Raw genomic sequence first — 20,025 nt, forward strand, 5'->3', positions numbered from 1 at the left:
TAAAGATGACTCTGAATTATCAATAAAAGGTTAAATGCGGTCATTGTGCTACTTAACAGAGGCTTAACAGGGCAGGAAGATTATAACACAATTTAGAGATACATCCATCCAAAAGAAGTACAACAGGGCCTCCAGTTAAACATGTCAGGTTACTCACATGTCCCAATCTCCTCTCTCTCCTGAAGTGCCACTAAAAAGCCCTTCAAGAAATAAAATGATATAAACTCTCAAGAGCAAAAAGAATGGTAAAGGAGACATCAGTGGATGAGAGATTTCAGCAAACTCTGGGAAACTGGAAAGCAGATGGAAGAACGATGGCTGACATGGAGGAAGCTAGTTACTTAAGGGCCTGCAGAGGGGGATATGGACAGGAGGCAAGCCACTTCACCCCCAGAACCCTGGAGCTCAGACCTGGGGGAGACCAGACGTTATGGAAAATTCACTTATGTGGATGAGCCACGCCCCAAGAATGCTCAATGAATTGGCACGGGTGGGCATAAACCTTATTAATGTGGAAGAGCTTTTCCTGACTCACTGGCTAGGAAGGCAGTTGGTGGGGTTGGGGTGGGGATGGGAGCTGGAACGGCAGCCCTTGGGTGGTCACCAGCTCTCTTTCGCAGAAGGTTGTATTTGCTTGGGAGACCCTGCTCTTGAGGATGAATCCCACAAGGCTGCCAAAGAGGAGAGGAGCTAGTCATCCTTTAGGATGACTTCTGGGAATTGACTAGGATTCCCTGCTTTTCCTCCTCTGGACATGGACAAGATGCTGGGTTTCTGAAGGTGAGTGAGGAGCTGGCTGAGGGCTGGAGCCACAGGGAGCCTCGTCAGATGTGCCGGAGTCAGGTTTCCTCAGCAGCTGAAGCTGGCTGTACGCACTCATCATCATCTGATGGGACAGATGGGCCTTGAGTCACCATATCTCCTACCAGGGACTCCCCTGGGAGGGGCCAAAGTGTGGAGCATGCCAGCAGGGGCTTGAGCTGTACTTCTGAGGTACATCTCCTTGGGGACCAGCCCTTACCATCCTTTTCTTTCTTTTCCTTCCCCAACTGCCCTTCCAATTTCCCCTCCTCCCTGCCCCTACCTCAGTCCTCCAGAGCTCTGCCCCCAGGGGCTGGGGGATGCTCAGCTGGCTTGCCTACCAAATGTAGTACAATTTTTTTTTAACCTTTTCAATTGTTATTCCCCCCCCCTTTTTTTTTTATTACATCATCCTTGTATATGTAATATGTATTCCCTGTAGAAAAATAAAAAAATATTGAAAATCACCCATAATTCTACCAACCAGAATGTTTCCAGGCTTATACACAGGCAAAAATACTATTAGTCTTCATCTCATCTGGGTACCCATCTGCTAAGCACTCACCACATGCCATACCCTGTGCTGGAGCCTTTAGATGTGTTAATTCCCCCAAATCCTCACCACTCTGTGAGGCAGGTGTTATTACACCCATTTTACAGGCAGGAAGCAGAGGCTGAGGGAGACTACATCACTTGCCTGAGTTCCCATATTGGTTAAGAGACTGATTTGGATTTCAACCCTCCAGGCTGAGTCCAAAGCTGCTTTCCTTGCATGTTTTGTACGCTTTTCCCACATTTTTCTTTCCTTTTTTTTACTTAGCAATATATGCAAACATTATTCTTGTCAATAAATATACATCTAGGTCATTGTGGTACATGACATGCCCTTGCGTGGATGGGCCAGGTTTTAAATGACCAATTCCTTTTTTGTTGGGCTTTCTGATATTTCCTTTTTTTCCTATTATAAACAATACAGTTATAAATATGTTTGTACATACACGTTTGCACAAATGTGATTATTTTCCTAGGATAAATTCTGGAAAGTGGAATTGCTTGGTCAAAAGCTAGACACATTTTTTTTTTTTTTTTTTTTTTAGTTAAGATGGTAAATTTTCTTTTTATTGATGTCTTAATAGTTTATAACATTGTGAAATTTTTGGTTGTACATTTTTGTTTGTCGATCACCATATACATGTCTCCCTTCACCCCTTGTGCCCACCCCCTACCCCCATTGCCCCTGGTAACCATAATACAATTTTCTCTGTCCATGTGTTGGTTTATATTCCACATATGAGTAAGATCATATGGTGTTTGCTAGACACATTTTAAAAGCTGCCCCTTTTCCCATCACATCAGCAGTACATCTGGGTGCATATTCCCTCACATCCATTACTTAATGAGTGTTTTCACTTTTTAAAATTTGGACTGAGATTTAACATAGAATCAGAGAGCCCTTACGCTGGAAGATCTAGTCTATCCTCCTAGATCTAGAACTAAACCATCGTTGCTTAAAAAAAAGCCCTAGACACTCTGCTGAGGCCTGGTCTGACTTCAGCAGGCTGTGTAGAATCTCCAGAGAGACTGAGGAAGGGGAGAGGTCCGGAGGGAGGCAAAGAATCAGAGCAAGAGGGCCAGGCTGTGGGCCCATGACTGCCTGGCTTTGGGGAGGTTGCCATGTTTTCCTAAGGGAAGCACTGTCTCCCTGGGTCTAAAGACCTCACAGCCATCTCTGATGATCCATTCCTTGAGACTGAGCTGTGCTCACTGTCCCCAGTGCCCACCCTCTATCCAGGAAGTCAACACGAGTCTCCTGGACCTTCACTTTATCCAGTTGCCAACGTTTTCAGCACTCTGGTCTTTCTTGAATACCTTCCAAGGCCTTTTAAGTTGGGAAGTCCTAAACTAGACACAGTCTTATTGTTCTCTTACCTTGATGTTGTTTTCCTCCAACAGGCTACAAACTCTGGCACCTGGAGAAAAAAAGGAAAGTAAATGACTGAGCCAGAGTGCTGAAGGTGGGCCTTCGGGCAAAGCAAGCCTGGACGGAGGTTGAGCAATGAGTGCTCATCTGTGGCGAGTTCTTCAGAAGCCAAAGAGGTGAGAGTTGGCTGCATGCCGGTCCAGGGCAGACACAGGCACCGTGACCTCTACACAGGGGCACTCTCCACTTGGGTCATTTCTTTCTCACTTGGCCTGTTGATGCTCCTACCCTGGCAGAAACTCCAGTGCTCTTTCCACCTTGCCTCAAGGCCTTATATAGACAGTAAGTGGTCCTTTCATACATTTTTATTCAGATAACTATTCATGGATACTTATCGAGCAGCTAGTATATGCCAGGCATTGTCCTCAGGCTCTGGGGATACAGCAGTAGACAAAGCAGACAAAAACCCTGCCCTCATGGAGCTTGCAGTCCACTGGGGGAGATCAACAACCAAAGAAAGAAAGAAAGAAAATATATAGCAGTCAGAAGAGGTAAGTGCTCTGGAGGAAAATTAAAGCAGGAGGGGAGAAAGGGAGTGTTGGAGGAGGAGGCAGGAAGGCATGCTGAAATTTTAAATAGTGTGGCCAGGGAAGCACAGACATCTGAGAAGGTGAATCATGAACAAAGATCTGAAAGAAATGAAGACACGAACCCTGAGAATTAATGAGGAAGAAGCTTTCCAGGTGGAGAGAACAGTATGTGCAAAGGCCCAGAGGTGAGAGCCTGCCTGACATGGTAAAGATCAGTGGAGAGGGTGGTGTGGCAAGTGTAGTGTGAGCAAAGGGGAAGTAAGAGAGAGGATCAGAGAGGTAGTGAGAGGCTCCAGAGTGTGCAGAGCATTAAAGGAAAGTCCTTGTATGAACTTGAGCTTTGACTCAAATGGGAGCCACCGGAGAGTTCTACACAGAGAAGTGACATGATGTGACTCAAATTTTAACAAGATCACTCTGGATGCTGTGTTGAGAATAAACTGGGGAGCATAGATAGAACCAGTTAGGAGGCTATTGCAGAAATCCTGGCGAGAGACAATGATGGCTTGGACTAGAGAGGTAGCATGGAGGTTTTGAGATACGGTCAGATTCTAGAAAGTAGAGCCAACAGGATTTGCTGATGGATTGGAAGTGGGAGCAAACGGGAGGATGGCATTGCCTTTATCAGATTGCAGAAGCCTGCTGATGGAGCATGTCTGGGGGAAGATAAGGAACTCAGTTTTGGACATGTTAAGTATGAGATGCATTTTAGACATTCAAGTGTAGAGGCCTATAGACAGGTGGATATATGAGTCTGGAGTTCAGGGGAGAGGTCTAGGCTGGAAATGAAGATTAGTGAGTGCTCAGCATGTAGCTCTTTAAAGCCACGACATAGGATGAGATCACCAAGGGGGTGGCTGTCAGTTGAGAAGCTGTCCAAGGACTGAGCCCCATTCAATCGCTCAGCAAAGGAGACTGAAAAGGAGTACCAAGTACAATAAGAGGGAAACCCGAAAAAGGGTTTCAAGGAGGATGGAGCAATCCACTGTGATAGGTCAAGTCAAATGAGGACAGAGAATTAATAACTGGATTTAGCATCTTGGAGTCACGGGTGATCTTGGTCAAGGGCAGATTCAGCGGAATGGTTGGGATGAGAAACTGACTGGAACAGGTTCAAAAGAGAAGAGCTGAAGTCGTCAGCTGGAGGACAGAGGGGCTGGCAGCAGCAGGAGTGCTGGAAGCAAAGGGGTAAGGGGTAAGGGGTAGGCAAAGATAAATTGCTTCTGCCTTCACTCATTTATAAAATGTAAAGCACAAAGCTGGCACTTGCACAACACCTGTAAACGGCAGCCGTTGTTACCAAGCTGGACCAGGTTCTCCAGGTTGAATTGGGCTTCGTCCAATTCTGGCCCCATGAGCTGGCTATCTGCCTGTTTCTAGACTCCTGTGAAATTATTCTTATTTTCTCACTGTCACATGTAGCCTTAGGATCCATGCCCAAAGCTTGGGGCTGCTGAGCAAGTCTTCCATTCCTTACAAACCAAGACCCCACTTGGGCCCCTTCTGCTGAGGAGAAGTCAGAGGGAGCAGGCAGGCAGGGGCCCTGCTTTCAGGGAGCTTGTCTTCTGGCGGAGGAGACAATCACCAAGGAAACAGATGAGCAGGCAGATCACTTCAGATGCGGACAAGTGCAACGAAGACGGAAAAAATGGGGTGAAAGAGGGAGAGAAAATGTAGGAGGGGCCTTCTTCAGCCAGGCCGTGTGGTCAGCTGACCTCTCCGGAGATGACATTTAAGATGCGACCTGGACAATGATACCTGGCTAATTCTCCTCAAGCTGGCCCCTACCCCGCTACTCTCAGGCTTTGGCGTCTCCCAAGGCTGGGTGGGGCCTGTGGCCATCTAAGTACAGGCCAAAAGGAGACATTCTCTTTCTCTTCTCTCTCTAATATATATATTGTGAGGATTTTTTTTCTCCATGATTACAAAAGACATGCATTTTCACTGAAGGAATTGGAAAATATTGAAAACAGAAGAAAACAAAAGTCATTTACAATTCCATTACCCAGAGATAACTACTGTTCACACTTGGTATGCATCCTTCTAGACATTTTTCTATGCATATAGAGACGTATTTTTAAAAAATGAGATCATGTTGTATATTCTGTTTTGTGTACGTTTTAGTCATGAATTTTGACTAAATCTATTATAAGCACTTCTCATGTCATTTAATTTTCTTCTATATGATGATTTTTAATGGCTGCATAGTATTCCATTGAATGCAAACTTTCATTTTATTTTATTTAATCCCTAAACATTGGCCATTTAGATTGTTTCCACGTGACTGCTACTGTGAGTAAAGGCTATAATGAACAATCTTGTATCTTTTTTTCTTAGTGAGGGAGGCCGATTGTTTCCTTGTGTTAAAACAAAATGTCACTGCCCAGTGGGAGTGCTGCAGGTCTCAGGGCATCAAGAGGCAGCCTGAGGCTGAGGGCAGTGGAAGGGGGGAGCTGAGCCATGAACCCAAGGAGCCCCAGTTCACTCAGGTGCCAGAGGCTGATTTAATCCTCTGACACACCCTGGTCTTGAGCTTTCCTCCCTTGAGGGCATGAGCAGTAGGAAAACAATAGGCCAATAGGCTCCTCCCATAAACCCAGTGAAATCCAAAGGGATTCCCCCCTCAGCCAGGAAGAGGGTGTCACTCTCTGACCCAAGCACAGAGAGCACCCCCATCCTGCCTTGAAATCCCCCTTGGGAAGTTCCTCTCTCCACCCTTCCCTAGTGGTCAGGCATTCAGCCTTTCTTTGGCGCAAGGCTGCTGCGGGTGGTTCAGGAAGCAGAGGGTTCTGCAGAAATAGCAGCTCCTCTCCTATCCCTGACCCAGCCTTGCCGCTGAGTCCTTGAATTCCCCAGAGGGGCTGGCAGGGACCGTCTATGCTCCCCATGAGAGGAGTGTCCCCGGGGGCAGCGAGTTCTGGGGTAAGGTGAGAAAAGCACAAGTCTAGGAGGGCCCCTGGGTTTGAATCCCAGCTCTGGCACATTCCAGCCTCATCTAGGGCAAATCCCTTCACCTGTGGAATGCAAGCTCCATGAGGGAGGGACTTGGGTCCATTTCGTTTAGTGTTGTATCTGCAACACTTAGCACGCACGTAGTAGGTGCTCAATAAATACTATGCCAAATTGTGCTACATCTACATAATAAATATTACATGATTATTTTAAATGGAGGGATATATAAAGTGCTTACAATAAAATGTTAGGTTAAATACGGGATTAAAATTGTATAGTATATGATAATTACAACTATGTAAAAAATGCATATAAAAACTTGAAGGAAATATATTTTTAAATAACGGAGTTATTTTAATGCAAAAAAAAAAAAATATTATGCCAGGTCAACGCATGATCCTTTCTGAGCCTCCATTTGCTCGTCTGTAAAATGGGGATAATAACACCTATCTCACAGGCTTGTTGTGAGGACTAAATAAAACATGGGTAAAACACTTAACACGGTGTCTGGTGTTCAACAAACACTAGACTCCAAAGCCCTGGAGAGTTGCTTCCACCATGCCCCGTGCCCCACGGTGGGGACAGGAAGCTCTGCAGTTTCCCTTTGTTAAACAGAATTAGTTTGCCTCCACTCTGCTTACTATTGCACCCCAAACACGCCTTTGGTGTGGTGCACATCACACCGTGTGTGCTTGCCCAACTCCTCTGTTAGGCTTCAGGGCAGTTTAAGGACAAGAATTTTGCCTCTGTATCCTCTGTGCCTCTGAACAACACGATGAAGTAAGCAAGGTCGTTATCTCCATCCTACAGATGAGGAAACGAAGGCTCAGAATGGTTAGGCGCCTTGCCCTAGTCACACAGCTGAGGAGTGGCAGAGCAAGATCTAAACCTGGTTCTGATTTCTGGGCCCCTGCTCTCTTCTGGGTGATTCTCTTGCAAATGGGAGTGGGGAGTAAGGAGGAAGCAAGCCAGTTCCCATGTCCCTGAGGAAAAGGCAAGCAGAACTCCAAGAAGAAGGAGGTCCTCGGGGAGTCGGTGGGGCACTGGCAGTCACCTGAGCCCCACCTCATCTTCCTGTGGATCATCATCCATGTAGCAGCTGTGACCCCCAGAGGCCTGTGGTTTGGCTGGTCTGGGACAGGCTGATGCAAAGGTGGGGGTCCCCAGGATCCCTCTATCAATGTGGATCCCAGCTAGCAAGGGGACTCAGGTTTCCTCAGCCCAGAGTTGATGGGCACGGCCCCAGCAGCAGGAGTAGTGGCTATAGGGCACTTGCTCAGGGCTGGCCTATCTCCAGCTATGGGGCAGGAAGGGCTCCCCACCAGATCACAAGCATCTTGATTTACTCATCTCTGTGACCCCAGTATCCCGCCAAATGAGTGAGAGCCCCCAGGCTCCAGCACTGGGGAGTGAGGAAGAGAAGGCAACTAGACCTAAGCAGGGATGCGGAGGGAGGAAACAAGGGGACCAGGTGGGAGGGTTTTTAATGACCAAGAATGGCCTCTGTCTCCTCTACCCCCATTAAATTTTATGTTTCTAGAGGGCAGGTCTGTGGCTGATTCATCTGTGTCTCTACCACACCCAGTAGATTACTCTGCAGAAAATTAATAGTGTAAGTTTAGTTTATTGGAGGTGTAACGGGAAGCCAGTGCATAGGATGACAGATGGCCTCTGCTTTTCATGCCTGGGTCATCTGGGAAAGGGCTCGTCCTGCTGGTCCAGTGTCCTGACTAGGATGGCCCTGGGAAGGAGCAGGGACTCTTCACCTGGGGCATTCACAGAGTGTGCCGTCCTCCCCAAACCCCACCCAGGCGACTAACTCTCCCTTCCTTAGCCAAAGAGAGACCATCTGGGGGAAACCTAGATCTAGGTGTCTCCCCGGCGACAGAAACGGACAGAGTGTGGGGTGTAACATCCTTTTCTTTGGGAATCTGGGAGGGCTGTAGGCCAAGAAGAAAAATTCAGAGCTCTATTAAGATATAAAATTCTATCTATCTATATCTATTCTATCTATAAAAATTCTCTCTCTATTAAGAGTAAATCTGCTGCTTTTGCCTGAAAGGTCAGATCAGCAGATTCTTTTTCCACCTGCCATCCTCACAGCAAGCAAGTACTGCATGGCTACAAATACTCCTGATGTAACATATTTAAAATAATGCCTTCTTCTTGTTTGTCTGTCAGTGTAAACTGTGCTTCCCTCTGCAGGTGTGCTGTGTGCAGGGCTTGTCTCTACAAGGCCAAACTCAGTGTGCATTTATCACCTGCACATCTGTATAGCTTTAAGCTTCAGGCTGAGGGTACCCAGACTCTGCAGTAGGACAGCCTGGAGACCAGTTATTACACATGTCCATCCATATGGCCCCAAATTAAATCTATAGAATTACATCTAAACTTCTCAAACAGCAGCCAAAGGCCTCCAGGCCCATTCTACCTGTCCACACTCCCCTCCCATCTTGCATTTCGCTTACCTAACACCGTGGTTCAAGGGCGATGCAATTGCCTGGACCAGCTGGCTTTGGCTTAAGCCAGTGGTTCTCAAAGTGTGGTTCCCAGACCAGCAGCATCAGTAGCACCTGGTTCTTGTTAGAAATGCAGATTCTCAGGCCCTGCCCCAGACCTACTGAATCAGGACCTCTGGGCTGGGGGCCAGACATCGTGTTTTCACAAGTCCTCCAGGTAAGGCTGACATGCAATAAAGCTTGAGAACCACCTGGCTATGCCATTCGCTGAGCCTGGGCTGCCCTTGTCAGGCCTTTTCTGCCTGTTGTCATCTCAAACCACCTTTCAAAGTTCAGCTCAATACCAGTCATTTCAGGAAACTGTCGTAGTCCCCTGAGCACCTGGGAATGCCTCTTCCTGGAACTCACAGCCCCTCTGCCATCCCCCTCCCCATTCTGGTGACAGGGCTTCATTTCTGCTTCTCTTTACAGAGCGTATTTTCTGCTTCATTTTATAGAGAACTGTGAGCATTTGTTAACTGCCTCCCAGACTGATTCCACTCTAACACACATACAAACGTTACTCTGGAAACACCCTGGGGAGTAAAGGCCATGTTTTACTTCACTCACTCTGTCAACAAACATCTACTGAAGGCTGCTATATGTGGTAGGAACTGTGCTAGGCACGGGGGTTTCAGAGATAAAAGGTGTGGTTCTATCCTCCAGGAGCACAGAATCATATAATATGTACTTTTTTGGTGTCTGGCTTCTGTTGCTCCACATCTCTGTGAGATTCATCCATGTTGTTATGTGTCACCATAGTTTGTTCCTTTTTTAAATTGCTGTGGTGTTTTCCATTGTATGGATATGACACAATTTATTTATCTATTCTATTGTTGATAGACATTTGGGCTGTTTCCAGTTTGGGACTTCTATGAATAGAAATACTACAAACATTGGTGGACATATGTACTCGTTCCTCTTGAGTATATACCCAGAAGTGGAATTGATGATTTATGGAATGGGTATAGTCTTGGCTTTAGTAGATACTGCTAAACAGTTTCCAAAGTGATTATACTAATTTACACTCCTACCAGCAATGTATGAGGGTTTGCCAATACTTGGTATTATCAAACTTTTAAATTTTAGTCCTTTGAGTGAGTGTATAGTGGTATCTTATTAGTTTTAGTTTGCTTATTGGCTATTTACATATCTACTTTTAAGATGTTCCTGTTCAAGACTTTGACTATTTTGTCTCTTTTTCCTATTGACTTGCAGGAGTTCTTTGTACATTCTGGATACAAGTCCTCTGGCAGGTATGTTACCGAAGATCTCAGTTTGTGGCTTGCCTTTTCACTCTTTTAATGGTAACTTTTGATGAACAAAAGTTCAGGAAAGTTCAATGTATCTATCTTTTCATCTATGACTAGTGCTTTTTGTATCCTGTTTAAGAAATCTTTATTTTAATATCAAGAAATCCAGTGAACACAGAAATAACAACAAAAATCACCAATATTAAAAGACACAAAGAAGTGGAGGAGAAAGTTTGATGGTGCGTGTGAGAGGACTGTCTCTGATCGTGAGGGTGTGCCTGCTTGATGAGGCCGTGCAAAGCCTGGGCTTGGTTCTACGACATTATGTGGGTGAGAGGTGAGCCTCTGATCAGTTCATTAAGCGTGTACTGGTGCCCAGTTTGGATGAGGTTCTGTGCCAGGTGCTAGGGATGGCTCTGTGGGGGCAGGGGGATCCTGGCTGGCTGGCAAGAGAAGGACCACCCCTTTTCATGTGTGTTAAACTGGGTCCAGCTCTGCAAACCCTGCAGACTCCCCCTAGTCCAGGCCCTGCTCCTCCTCCTCTGTGCCAGAGCCTGCAAAGACAGCAGTGTTGACACTTGTCCAGCTGGCTCAAGAAGGGGAAATTCTCCCCTCCTTGAGTCACCACAGACAGGAGGAGCTTCGCATAACAAGCACGGGACTACAGATAATCACTTTGCTTGTTTCACTGTGCTGCATCACTTCCAAAATCCCCTGTGATGCTTTCAGATGAAGCCTAGATCCAAAAACTTTCCCCATGTTTCCCCCAGCGTGAACGGAACAATACCCAGGGAATCACAAGCTGCCTTACAAAATTGACTTCCCCAAAGAAAATAAAAGAGATCTCAGACTCAAGGTTATGAGTATGTAGTCTGGAGTGACCAAGCCCCCACCTCTTCTGCTGGGGGTGGGGAGTAGCAGGCTGGTGGCCACTGTCACTTTGCCAAGAGGACCCCAACCCACCAGAGGGACACAAGCCACCTTCTGCCTCCTCCAGCAGAAAGCCAGCTCCAGCATCCCTGGGGCAGTTTTCTCCCCATCCAGCTTCATGGAGATATACCACACACGGTCTTGGGAGCTCAGAGATGTGGTGTACAAGTCCCCAGCATCACTGCTAACAGAAGCACACCTTCTCTCCAGGGCAGAGCAGTGACCACAACCGGGTGACAGACATTCATTTCTTTTTATTTTTTTTATTTTTTTTATTTATTTTATTTTTCCCCCCAAAGCCCCAGTAGATAGTTGTATGTCATAGCTGCACATCCTTCTAGTTGCTGTATGTGGGACTCGGCCTCAGGATGGACGGAGAAGTGGTGCCTCGATGCGCACCCGGGATCCGAACCCGGGCCACCAGCATTGCAGCGCGCGCACTTAACCACCAAGCCACAGGGCCGGCCTGAGACATTCATTTCTGATATGTTCACATTACCGGTCTTGGGGAAAACCAGAAAGTGATCTCTAGCAGCACCCACGTTCCTTGTTTGTCCCTGTTGCCCACCCCTCACCACCACCTTTTCCCATTTATCCCCTCTCATAAGCACTCAGAACTTCAGGGTAGGGTCCAAGGGATATTTGAAATCCACAAATGGTATGAGAAATTCTAGACGTTTGAACATTTTCCTGGGGAAAGGGTCCACCTGTTTCCTTGGATTCTGGAAGGGGTGTGTGACCTCAAAAATGCTAAGAACCACTGGACCAGGCGCTCTTTAAATAGAGTGCATCAGTTTGATAAAGTTAATTTACACTAATGAGTTATGCACCTTTAGCTAACTGCACTTCTAAAATAACATCTGGGGAAGGAGAATACTTAATTAAAAATATATTTCTAATGGCAAAATTGAGATCAGTTAAAACCTGAGGGGAGAGGATGACATGACACTGACGCAGAAAGGCCTTCTTGCTATCATTTAAGCTCCTCCCACTGGTGCATAAGACCAATTTTCTGTCTAGATGGCTTTTTTTTTTTTTTACTTTTATTTTTTTTTATTTATTTTTTGTTTTGTTTTGTTTTTTTTTCTTTTTTTTTTTTTAATTTTTTGTTTATTGCAGTAACATAGATGGCTTTTTAGAGGCTACTGGAGTGAGGACGGGAGTTGGTGACTAGCATGTGTCAAAAGAGACATAGGCACTTCTCAGATGAAGCCCAGCCCCTCAGGTTTAAGTAACCCTCAATGCCACTGAGGCCTCTAAGACCTTAAGAAAGAAGGAAAGACTTCCACCATGACTCAGGGGCCCAGGAACCTTGTTTCTATCATTATATCAGATCTCAAACGGGAAGACAGTGACTGGAGCACATGCTCCCTCCTCAAAGGGCCAAGCCCCCAGACCTATGTCTGCTGCACACTGGGTCCCTACTCTCTGCTGGTGACACACAGCTGCCCTTATGAGGGGCAATCTGAGGCCTCCTTTTCCCTTCCACTTCACCAGGCTCTTCCTCCTCTGCTCTTTCCCAGCTTCCTGACCAAGCCAGGGCCCTGCCCCCGCTGCAGTCAGGAGGAAGTGATTCTGCAAGGCCTTCCAGGGACTCCCAGGCTGGCTCAGGCATCAAATTGTTAAATAAGTGGGATTTTTTTCAGTGTTTTCAGAAACTGTTGTTTAAAAAAAATATAACCATCCAAACTGTTTATGTAATCCTTGGGAAGTCTCAACAGATATGGTTCCCTATTTATAAGTGTGGCCAGGACTTAAAAAAGTAGAGGGGTTGTCAAAACTGGGGAGGCTGTCATGTTGAAGTTCTGTGCTTTCGTAACCGAGTTCAATATTTTACTCTAATTTGAGAAGTTTCTTCTTATGCACTTTCCCCCTTTTCTAGTTTGCTTTTCCTTTGTTGTCCACTGCTATGCACCATATACTCTTGATGTTTTCTGGGAATATCAGAACTGTCTCCCTGAAATGGAGACGAGAATCTGCCCAGAACTCAGGTTTTTAGAATGACTATGCTGGAATTCATTTAAAAGCCTACGAATATTCTATTCTCATAGATATTCCATGCTTACAGGGTCAACACGGCTCCCTTCTCCCCCTCCACATACCTGCGGGGTCTGTTCTTTCTCTGGGTTGTCCTCCTTGGAGGTGGGCATCAGACCACTTGGTCCAACTCTCAGGGGTTCAGCTCTCTGGATCTGTGCCAACTGAATCCATATGGTCCCAAACCACAAATTCTGATTGCAGGGGAATGCAAAGATCCTGGGGGACAATCATAGTGTGAAGGCGATGATCTGGGTTTCTTTCTAGAATCACCCCGGGGTCTCCATTACTCAGTGCCGGCAGTCCAACTAGAATCCAGCTCTCATAGGAAAACATCCTCTTTTTTATTAGAAAGGCTATTCTTCTTTGGGTTAAAACAGTAGTTTCGATCAGAGACTTTTCTAGTAAAAAAGAATCTGATGAGAGCTATGCCTCCACCAAATGCACAATTTGATACCACTTGAGGGGGGAGAGTGAATTCACAGCCCCTGAAGATGAACCTGTGGACCCAGAGATAAGAACCTCGGGCCTATGAAGGGCTTCCTGACACTACAAAGCTTTTAAGAATTCCTAACCACTGCCAAACCAGCACCAACAGCCAAGGCCTCAGCCTAGAACCTCCCTGCTTCCACTTGCACTGAACACCCTAACAGATAAGACAGAGGCACATGGCCCTCACACCTTGATGAGTAAACTCTAGGGTTTCCTCTAGGGCTCTAAACTCTAGGGCTCAATAGCCTTGAGGGGTTGAGGGAAGAGGGGAGGGTGTGGCCACCCCAGCCCTAGCCTCTTTCAGCTGAGGGACAGCAGCCAAGGGACATCTAAAGGAGGGTGGAGAGTCTGGGCCAGCCACTCTTCCTCTCTTTTCTCTCCACCCACCCTCATCCCCACCAAGCCCTAATGTTAGCTCTACTACGCACGCCCCCCCGCACCGGAAACCCTTGGTGACTTCCCACAGGTCCCCTCCCAGGGAAGTTCTTTAACTGGGGGGTGTGGGAAAGAGGAAGCGGAAAAATATTTCCATCCCTCCCAACTCCCTCCACTCCATGAACACCCAATCAGAAAATGATTACTCAACTGCCCTGGAGATGTCATCCCAGGTATCATAATGGCTCTTCTTACACCCACAAGGAGAATGAGTGATCAAGAAATGCAAAATCCCAACTCACAAAAATGTGGTTGAAAAAGGGAAGCTCCCCAAAAGTTCCCATCTGCTGACCAGAGGCTATAAAATAATGACTTAAAAAAACCTTTAGGGTCTTTCCAAATCATGGAGGAAAATATAAACAGAGGAAGACATGCTCTAATCTTAAAACTCTGACTTGGTACCAAACTAGGAGATTCCCAACAACAGTAAACACCTTCTCCCCAGCACCCTCTGCCCACCTTGCCCTGCCCATATGAGGTCCCGGACAACTTAATGAACTTTTATTGACCACTGACTGTGAGTATCCAACCATTCCAGGAGTTGGAGTTCTGCAACTTCAAGGTGCTTTTAGAGGAGCAGGGAAACAGTTCAGTCAAAGTTTACTGTGTACAGTAGTCCCTCCTTATCTGAGGTTTCTCTTTCCAAAGTTTCAGTTATCTACAGTCACCTCGGCCCGAAAATATTAAATGGAAAACTCCATAAATAAACAATTCATGAGTTTTAAATTGCGCGCCATTCTGAATAGTGTGATGAAATCTCGCGCTGTCCTGCTCTGTCCCACAGGGGGCGTGAATCCCCCCTTTGTTCAGTGTATCCACACTGTATCTCTATATCCACTACCTGTGGGTTAGTCACGTGGTAGCCTTCTCGGTTATCAGATGACTGTGGGTATCGCAGTGCTTGTGTTCAAGTAACCTTTATTTTACTTAATAATGACCCCAAAGTGTAAGAGTAGTGATGCCGGCAATTCGGATACACCAAAGAGAACCCGTAAAGTGCTTCCTTTAAGTGAAAAGGTGAAAGTTCTCAATTTAATAAGGAAAGGAAAAAAATCGTATGCTGGGGTTCCTAAGATCCATGGTAACTTTTATTATAGTATATTGTTATAATTGTTCTATTTTATTATTAGTTATTGTTGTCAATCTCTTACTGTGTCTAATTTATAAAACTTTATCATAGGTATGTACGTATAGGAAAAAACATAGCATATATAGGGTTCAGTACTATCCACAGTTCAGGCATCCACTGAGAGTCTTGGAACGTATCTCCCGCAGATAAGGGGGACTACTATACCTACATTTTGCTAGGTTTTGAGGTTTGAGGGGACAAGAATCTGGGAAAAGAGCAGCTAAGAATACTCCAACCTGGGAACTACTAATCTACAAATAGCACCACAGGTGCAAGGAGCGATTAATTCTGCATGGTGGGATCAGGGCAGGTGACCCAGAGAGGTGAATTTAAGATGGACTTCGAAAATATATTAGGATTTTGATGGGTATAGCTGGGAAGGAGTGGCATCTGGGCAGAAAGAACTGGGTGAGCAAAGGTCAGGGTTGGGAGGGTGGTATGGACAGTTCGTCATGTGGGGTGTGGTATGTAGCCAGGCCAGTGGCAACAGAGCATGGTGTCTGGGAGCAGCGAAAGGGGAAATAAAAGGCAGGCTGCAGTTTACAATATCTATGGACAAGTGCTATTCAGAGAAGCTGCTGCACGGAGTGACAACCTGCAGCTTCAGGATCTGCTGTACCATTCAAGTCAAGGCCACATTGCCTCCTGGGAAGCTCCCAGCCAATGGCAGATTATGGCAGGGTTCCTAAGGCCTGTCCACTTCTGCCCAAAGTGGGACTCCTCTAATGGGCAATCTTTGTGCTGCAGCTCCCCATTGGGCTGGTTGAGACGTTCTTAAATCTCCATCACAGTCAGAGGATCTTCCTACCCAATCCTCCTTCCTCCCTCTTCTCCTTTCCCAGGGGTTAGACCTCAGTTGCAGTCTGAAGGCTGCCTTCTCCCTGCCTACTCCTGCTCCCTTCCCTTTATCTTTCACAGGCATTACCTGCCAATAAATCTCCTGCAGGTGGAATTCTGTCTTGGTGTCTGCTTCCCAGAGGACCCAAACTGACTGAGAAGGATCCTGGATGAATGCTCAGTGTCTAGACTCTGTCTTGTTGGCAGTGAAGAGCCACTGAGGCCTTTTAAACAGGGGAAGCCATGATTGGATCTGAATTTTATAAAAGTAATCCAGCAGCAGAGTAAGGAATGAAGCAGTGGGGAGGGAAAGGGGTGGTGAAAGGACCATTTAAAAGGACACTGCAGGGCCAGCCCCGTGGCTTAGCGGTTAAGTGCATGTGCTCCGCTACTGGCAGCCCGGGTTCGGATCCCGGGTGCACACCGACGCACCGCTTCTCCGGCCATTCTGAGGCCGCGTCCCACATACGGCAGCTAGAAGGATGTGCAACTATGACATACAACTATCTACTGGGGCTTTGGGGAAAAAAAAGGAGGAGGATTGGCAATAGATATTAGCTCAGAGCCAGTCTTCCTCAGCAAAAAAAATAAATAAAAGGACACTGCATTTATTGGTACAAGGTTTTGACAAGAGGCAACTGGCAGCATGTATAATTTACTATGCATGTACTCTTTAACTTAACGATCCCAATTTTAGAAATTGTATAGAAACACTAGCACAAATGCATAAAAGTATAAGGATAGGATGTTTGTAGTAGCCTCATATATATTAGCATGACATTGGAAAACTCCACGTTCATCTGTAGGAAGAAAGATGAAGTAATGGTACATCCACACAGTGGAATCATACCATGCAGCCTTTAAAAAGAATGCAGTAGGTCTCTTGGTACTGTCTTAAAAAGAGGGACACAACATATCGCTATTTGTAAAAAGCCAGTTGTTGAACAAAGTATACAGCATGATCCAATTTTCATGAACAAAATTGTGCATATGTATATCTTTTACATTTGTTTATATAAATAAGTCTGGAAGGACATACATCAACTGTTGATAGAGGTTACTTCTTGGGGTGGTAGGGCTTTCACTTTTTCTTTATGCGTTTTTACAAAGTAGTAGTAATAGAGAGATTCTGGCTTTTGTTTTTATTTTGTTTAGTGCTTTTCTGTATTTTCCAATTTTTTAGATGATGAACATGGTTCATTTCTCTTCTCAGAAAACAAAACTTTAATTTAAAAAGCTCCATGTTGGGGCCGGCCCAGTGGTGTGGTGGTTAAGTTCGTGTGCTCTGCTTTGGTGGCCTGGGGTTCACAGGTTCGGATCTTGGTCATGGACCTATGCACCACTCATCAAGCCGTGCTGTGGTGGTGTCCCACGTACAAAATAGAGGACGATGGGCACAGATGTTAGCTCAGGGCTAATTTTCTTCAGCAAAAAGGGGAAGATTGGCAATGGATGTTAGCTCAGGGCCAATCTTCCTCACCCCCCAAAAAAGCTCCATGTCTACTTGAAAAAAATTTAAAAATTCTTCATACTGCATTTCCAGAGAAAAATAACAAAAATCTCCTGGGATAGTTAAGAAGTCTATCAATGGCCTGGCCTAGGTAAACAGGAATTAAAGATAAGATGGAATAGAGCTGAACACAGGGTAGTGAAGACAGAAGTTCCAGAAGAAGCCCAGAGTGCTATCCTGGGTAGCCAGCAGATGACCCACAGAGGAGGAAAGGGTGGGGGAAGGAGCAGGAGCAGGTATATGCTGGGTCTGCTGGCCTTCAGGAGGCTCAGGCCAGGACAGGTGGTGTTAAGAGATGATGCTGGCTCCTGTCCCACAGCTCAGGAGAGTAACTGGGGCTAGAAACTCATGACCTACAAAAGCTTCAAAACCCACCAACAGCACTCACCAATGGACTAAAATGCTAAATATAAACAGTAAAATCATGGGAAAAAAAACCTAGAAAAAATATTGAATATTTATCTGATCTGAATGGAGAAAGACTTTAAATACAAGAGCAAATAGCATTTAAAAGTCTGAAAATCTTAACAACATTAAGAATAAACACCTATTGTTTAAAAAAAATCATAAAATCAAAAAGCAAGTAAAAATGGGGAGAATATTCACAACATTTACATAGAGGAAATATCCCTCATATGTAAAAAAAAAGATTGAAAAGGGAAAAAAAATACTTCAGAAGAAAAACAGAGCATTTTGTATTGGTTAGAATTTGGTTCAGTTACATATAACAGAAAACAACAGTGGCTTAAGCAAGATGGAAGTTTATTTCTCTGTCACATTAAAAAAAAAAAACGTACAGAGGTTGTCTGTCAGTCCAGGGCTGGTACGGAGGCTCCAGGAGTCATCAGGGACCTAGGCTTCTTCCACCTCATTCTGCCCCAGCCCTAGGGTACAGCTCTCATGGTCCATGTCGGCTGCTAGAACTCTAGTCATCTTGCCCCCATTTAAGGAAGTAGGATGGAGAAAAGGAGGGTGGGTAGAAGGGCACACCCCACTCCTTTTAAGGAGACTTCTTGGAAGTCCCACATGATACTTGCACTTACATCTCATTGGTCAGAACTCAGTCACATGGCCATACCTAGCTGCAAGCGAGCCTGGAAAACATAGTCTTTTAGTTGGGCAGCAAAGGGCTCAGCTAAAAAATTGGTTTTGTTACTAAGAAAGAAAGGGGGAATGGATATTGGAAAGCAGCTAGCAGTTTCCAACATATACGTGAACAGGATTATCAAAATAATACAAATGTAAAAGATTTTAAAAGGGTCAACCTGACTAATAATAAATAACTATAAAGCAGCCTTCTTATGGTGTCGTCCAGTTAAGATCTTGAAAGGCTAGCCAGACAAGCCATCAAGAGGACAGTCAGGCACTGATTGTCTTAATAATACCCTCTACACAGCTGCCCACGGATAGAGTCCCAGGGTGAAGGCCCCTACACCTGCTGAGTGGCTTCTGGCCCTTCCTTCCAGAGTCTCCCTCCAACCCCAAGTGACATCAGATTCTGTAAATGCTGGGAAGTGGAGAAAATTCTGCACCCAGGGATTCTCTAACTAAACTATGGCTACGGTTAAATTTTAGGTGTTTTTTTGAAAGTTCCTTAAAAAGTAATATCCTCATGCAAACTGAATCAGCAGTTTCAGAACTAAAAAGAACCTCCGCCCTCTGCTCAGGGTGTCACAAACTGAGCATGAAAACTGGCCACTGAAATAAGGACCAGGGTTGGGGAGAATTAGGCAACCCCAAGTTAACTCTTTTGGCAAATTCAGAACTTGACTTCAGGCTCCAGAGGACTGTAATGTCAATGCTGCCGTCCCTCACAATGCGCAGAAGACACGGCAAGTGTGGCCCCTGAAAGCTTCTGAAGTTCTTAGGCCTATTTTTAATTTGTACTATGTCTTTTCTCCATCTTAGACTGTCACCAGTCACTTCTCATGATTTACTTGAAAGCCTGCCTTTAGCACTCATTTCTAATTTTTGTTCTTTTTAAATACCTGTGGATTGGGAAACAAAATACAAGAGCAAAAAGATATTTAGTGGAGTCTGGCGGAGGAGGTTTTTAGTGCGTGGGAAACAATGTAATATAATGACTAAACATACACAGGCTTAGTCACATGTATCAGGTGCACCCGGCTTTGAGTCCTAGTTCTACCATTGACCAGCTGTGTGCCCTTGGACAAGTTATTAAACTTCTCTGAGCCCCAGGTTCCTTGTCCTACAATGGGGATACTATAGTGCTTACCTCATAAAGTTTATTGTACTGTGAGGGTCCTGTAGGAAACAGATGCATACTCAGACTAGAAGGGTTTAAGGAAATCAGCAAGGGATAGTGGAGCACTTTAGGGCTAGCGACAGCGGGCAGCTGTTACCACCTCTAGCCTGAAGGTGTGAAGGAAGGGAAGAGGAACGGGAACCCAGAGAAGGCAGCTGTTGGAATGGGTGTCTGGCAGAAGCTGTGGACTCTAGTAGAGGATGCAGCTGGCCTGCAGTGACCGATGGGGACCCAGGGGAATAAATTCTTGACCTAATTTTCCTGTGTTCACTGATCCCCTGCCTATACTCCCCATCGGCCAAACCTCTACCAGAGGCAAGATAGATGGTGATGCAGTGCATACAGTTCAGCCTCCCAGGGCACAGAGCAGGTGG

The 20,025-nt window shown here is 45.6% G+C and overlaps 1 protein-coding gene across 1 annotated transcript in view; it reads right to left on the reverse strand.

Annotated features, from left to right (window-relative positions):
* The window catches only part of LOC147917271 (uncharacterized), a 60,218-nt gene that overhangs the window by 15,945 nt on the left and 24,248 nt on the right, over positions 1 to 20,025 (reverse strand). Inside the window, exon 3 of the mRNA XM_087429828.1 lies at positions 2,731 to 2,771. Coding sequence (XP_087285954.1) covers positions 2,731 to 2,771 — 41 coding nt within the window. The remainder of the gene's footprint in view (positions 1 to 2,730; positions 2,772 to 20,025) is intronic.

The sequence above is a fragment of the Ceratotherium simum genome, chromosome 4 (assembly GCF_057802395.1).
Source record: "Ceratotherium simum simum isolate JZ-2026a chromosome 4, ASM5780239v1, whole genome shotgun sequence".
In the NCBI taxonomy this organism is placed as follows: domain Eukaryota; kingdom Metazoa; phylum Chordata; class Mammalia; order Perissodactyla; family Rhinocerotidae; genus Ceratotherium; species Ceratotherium simum.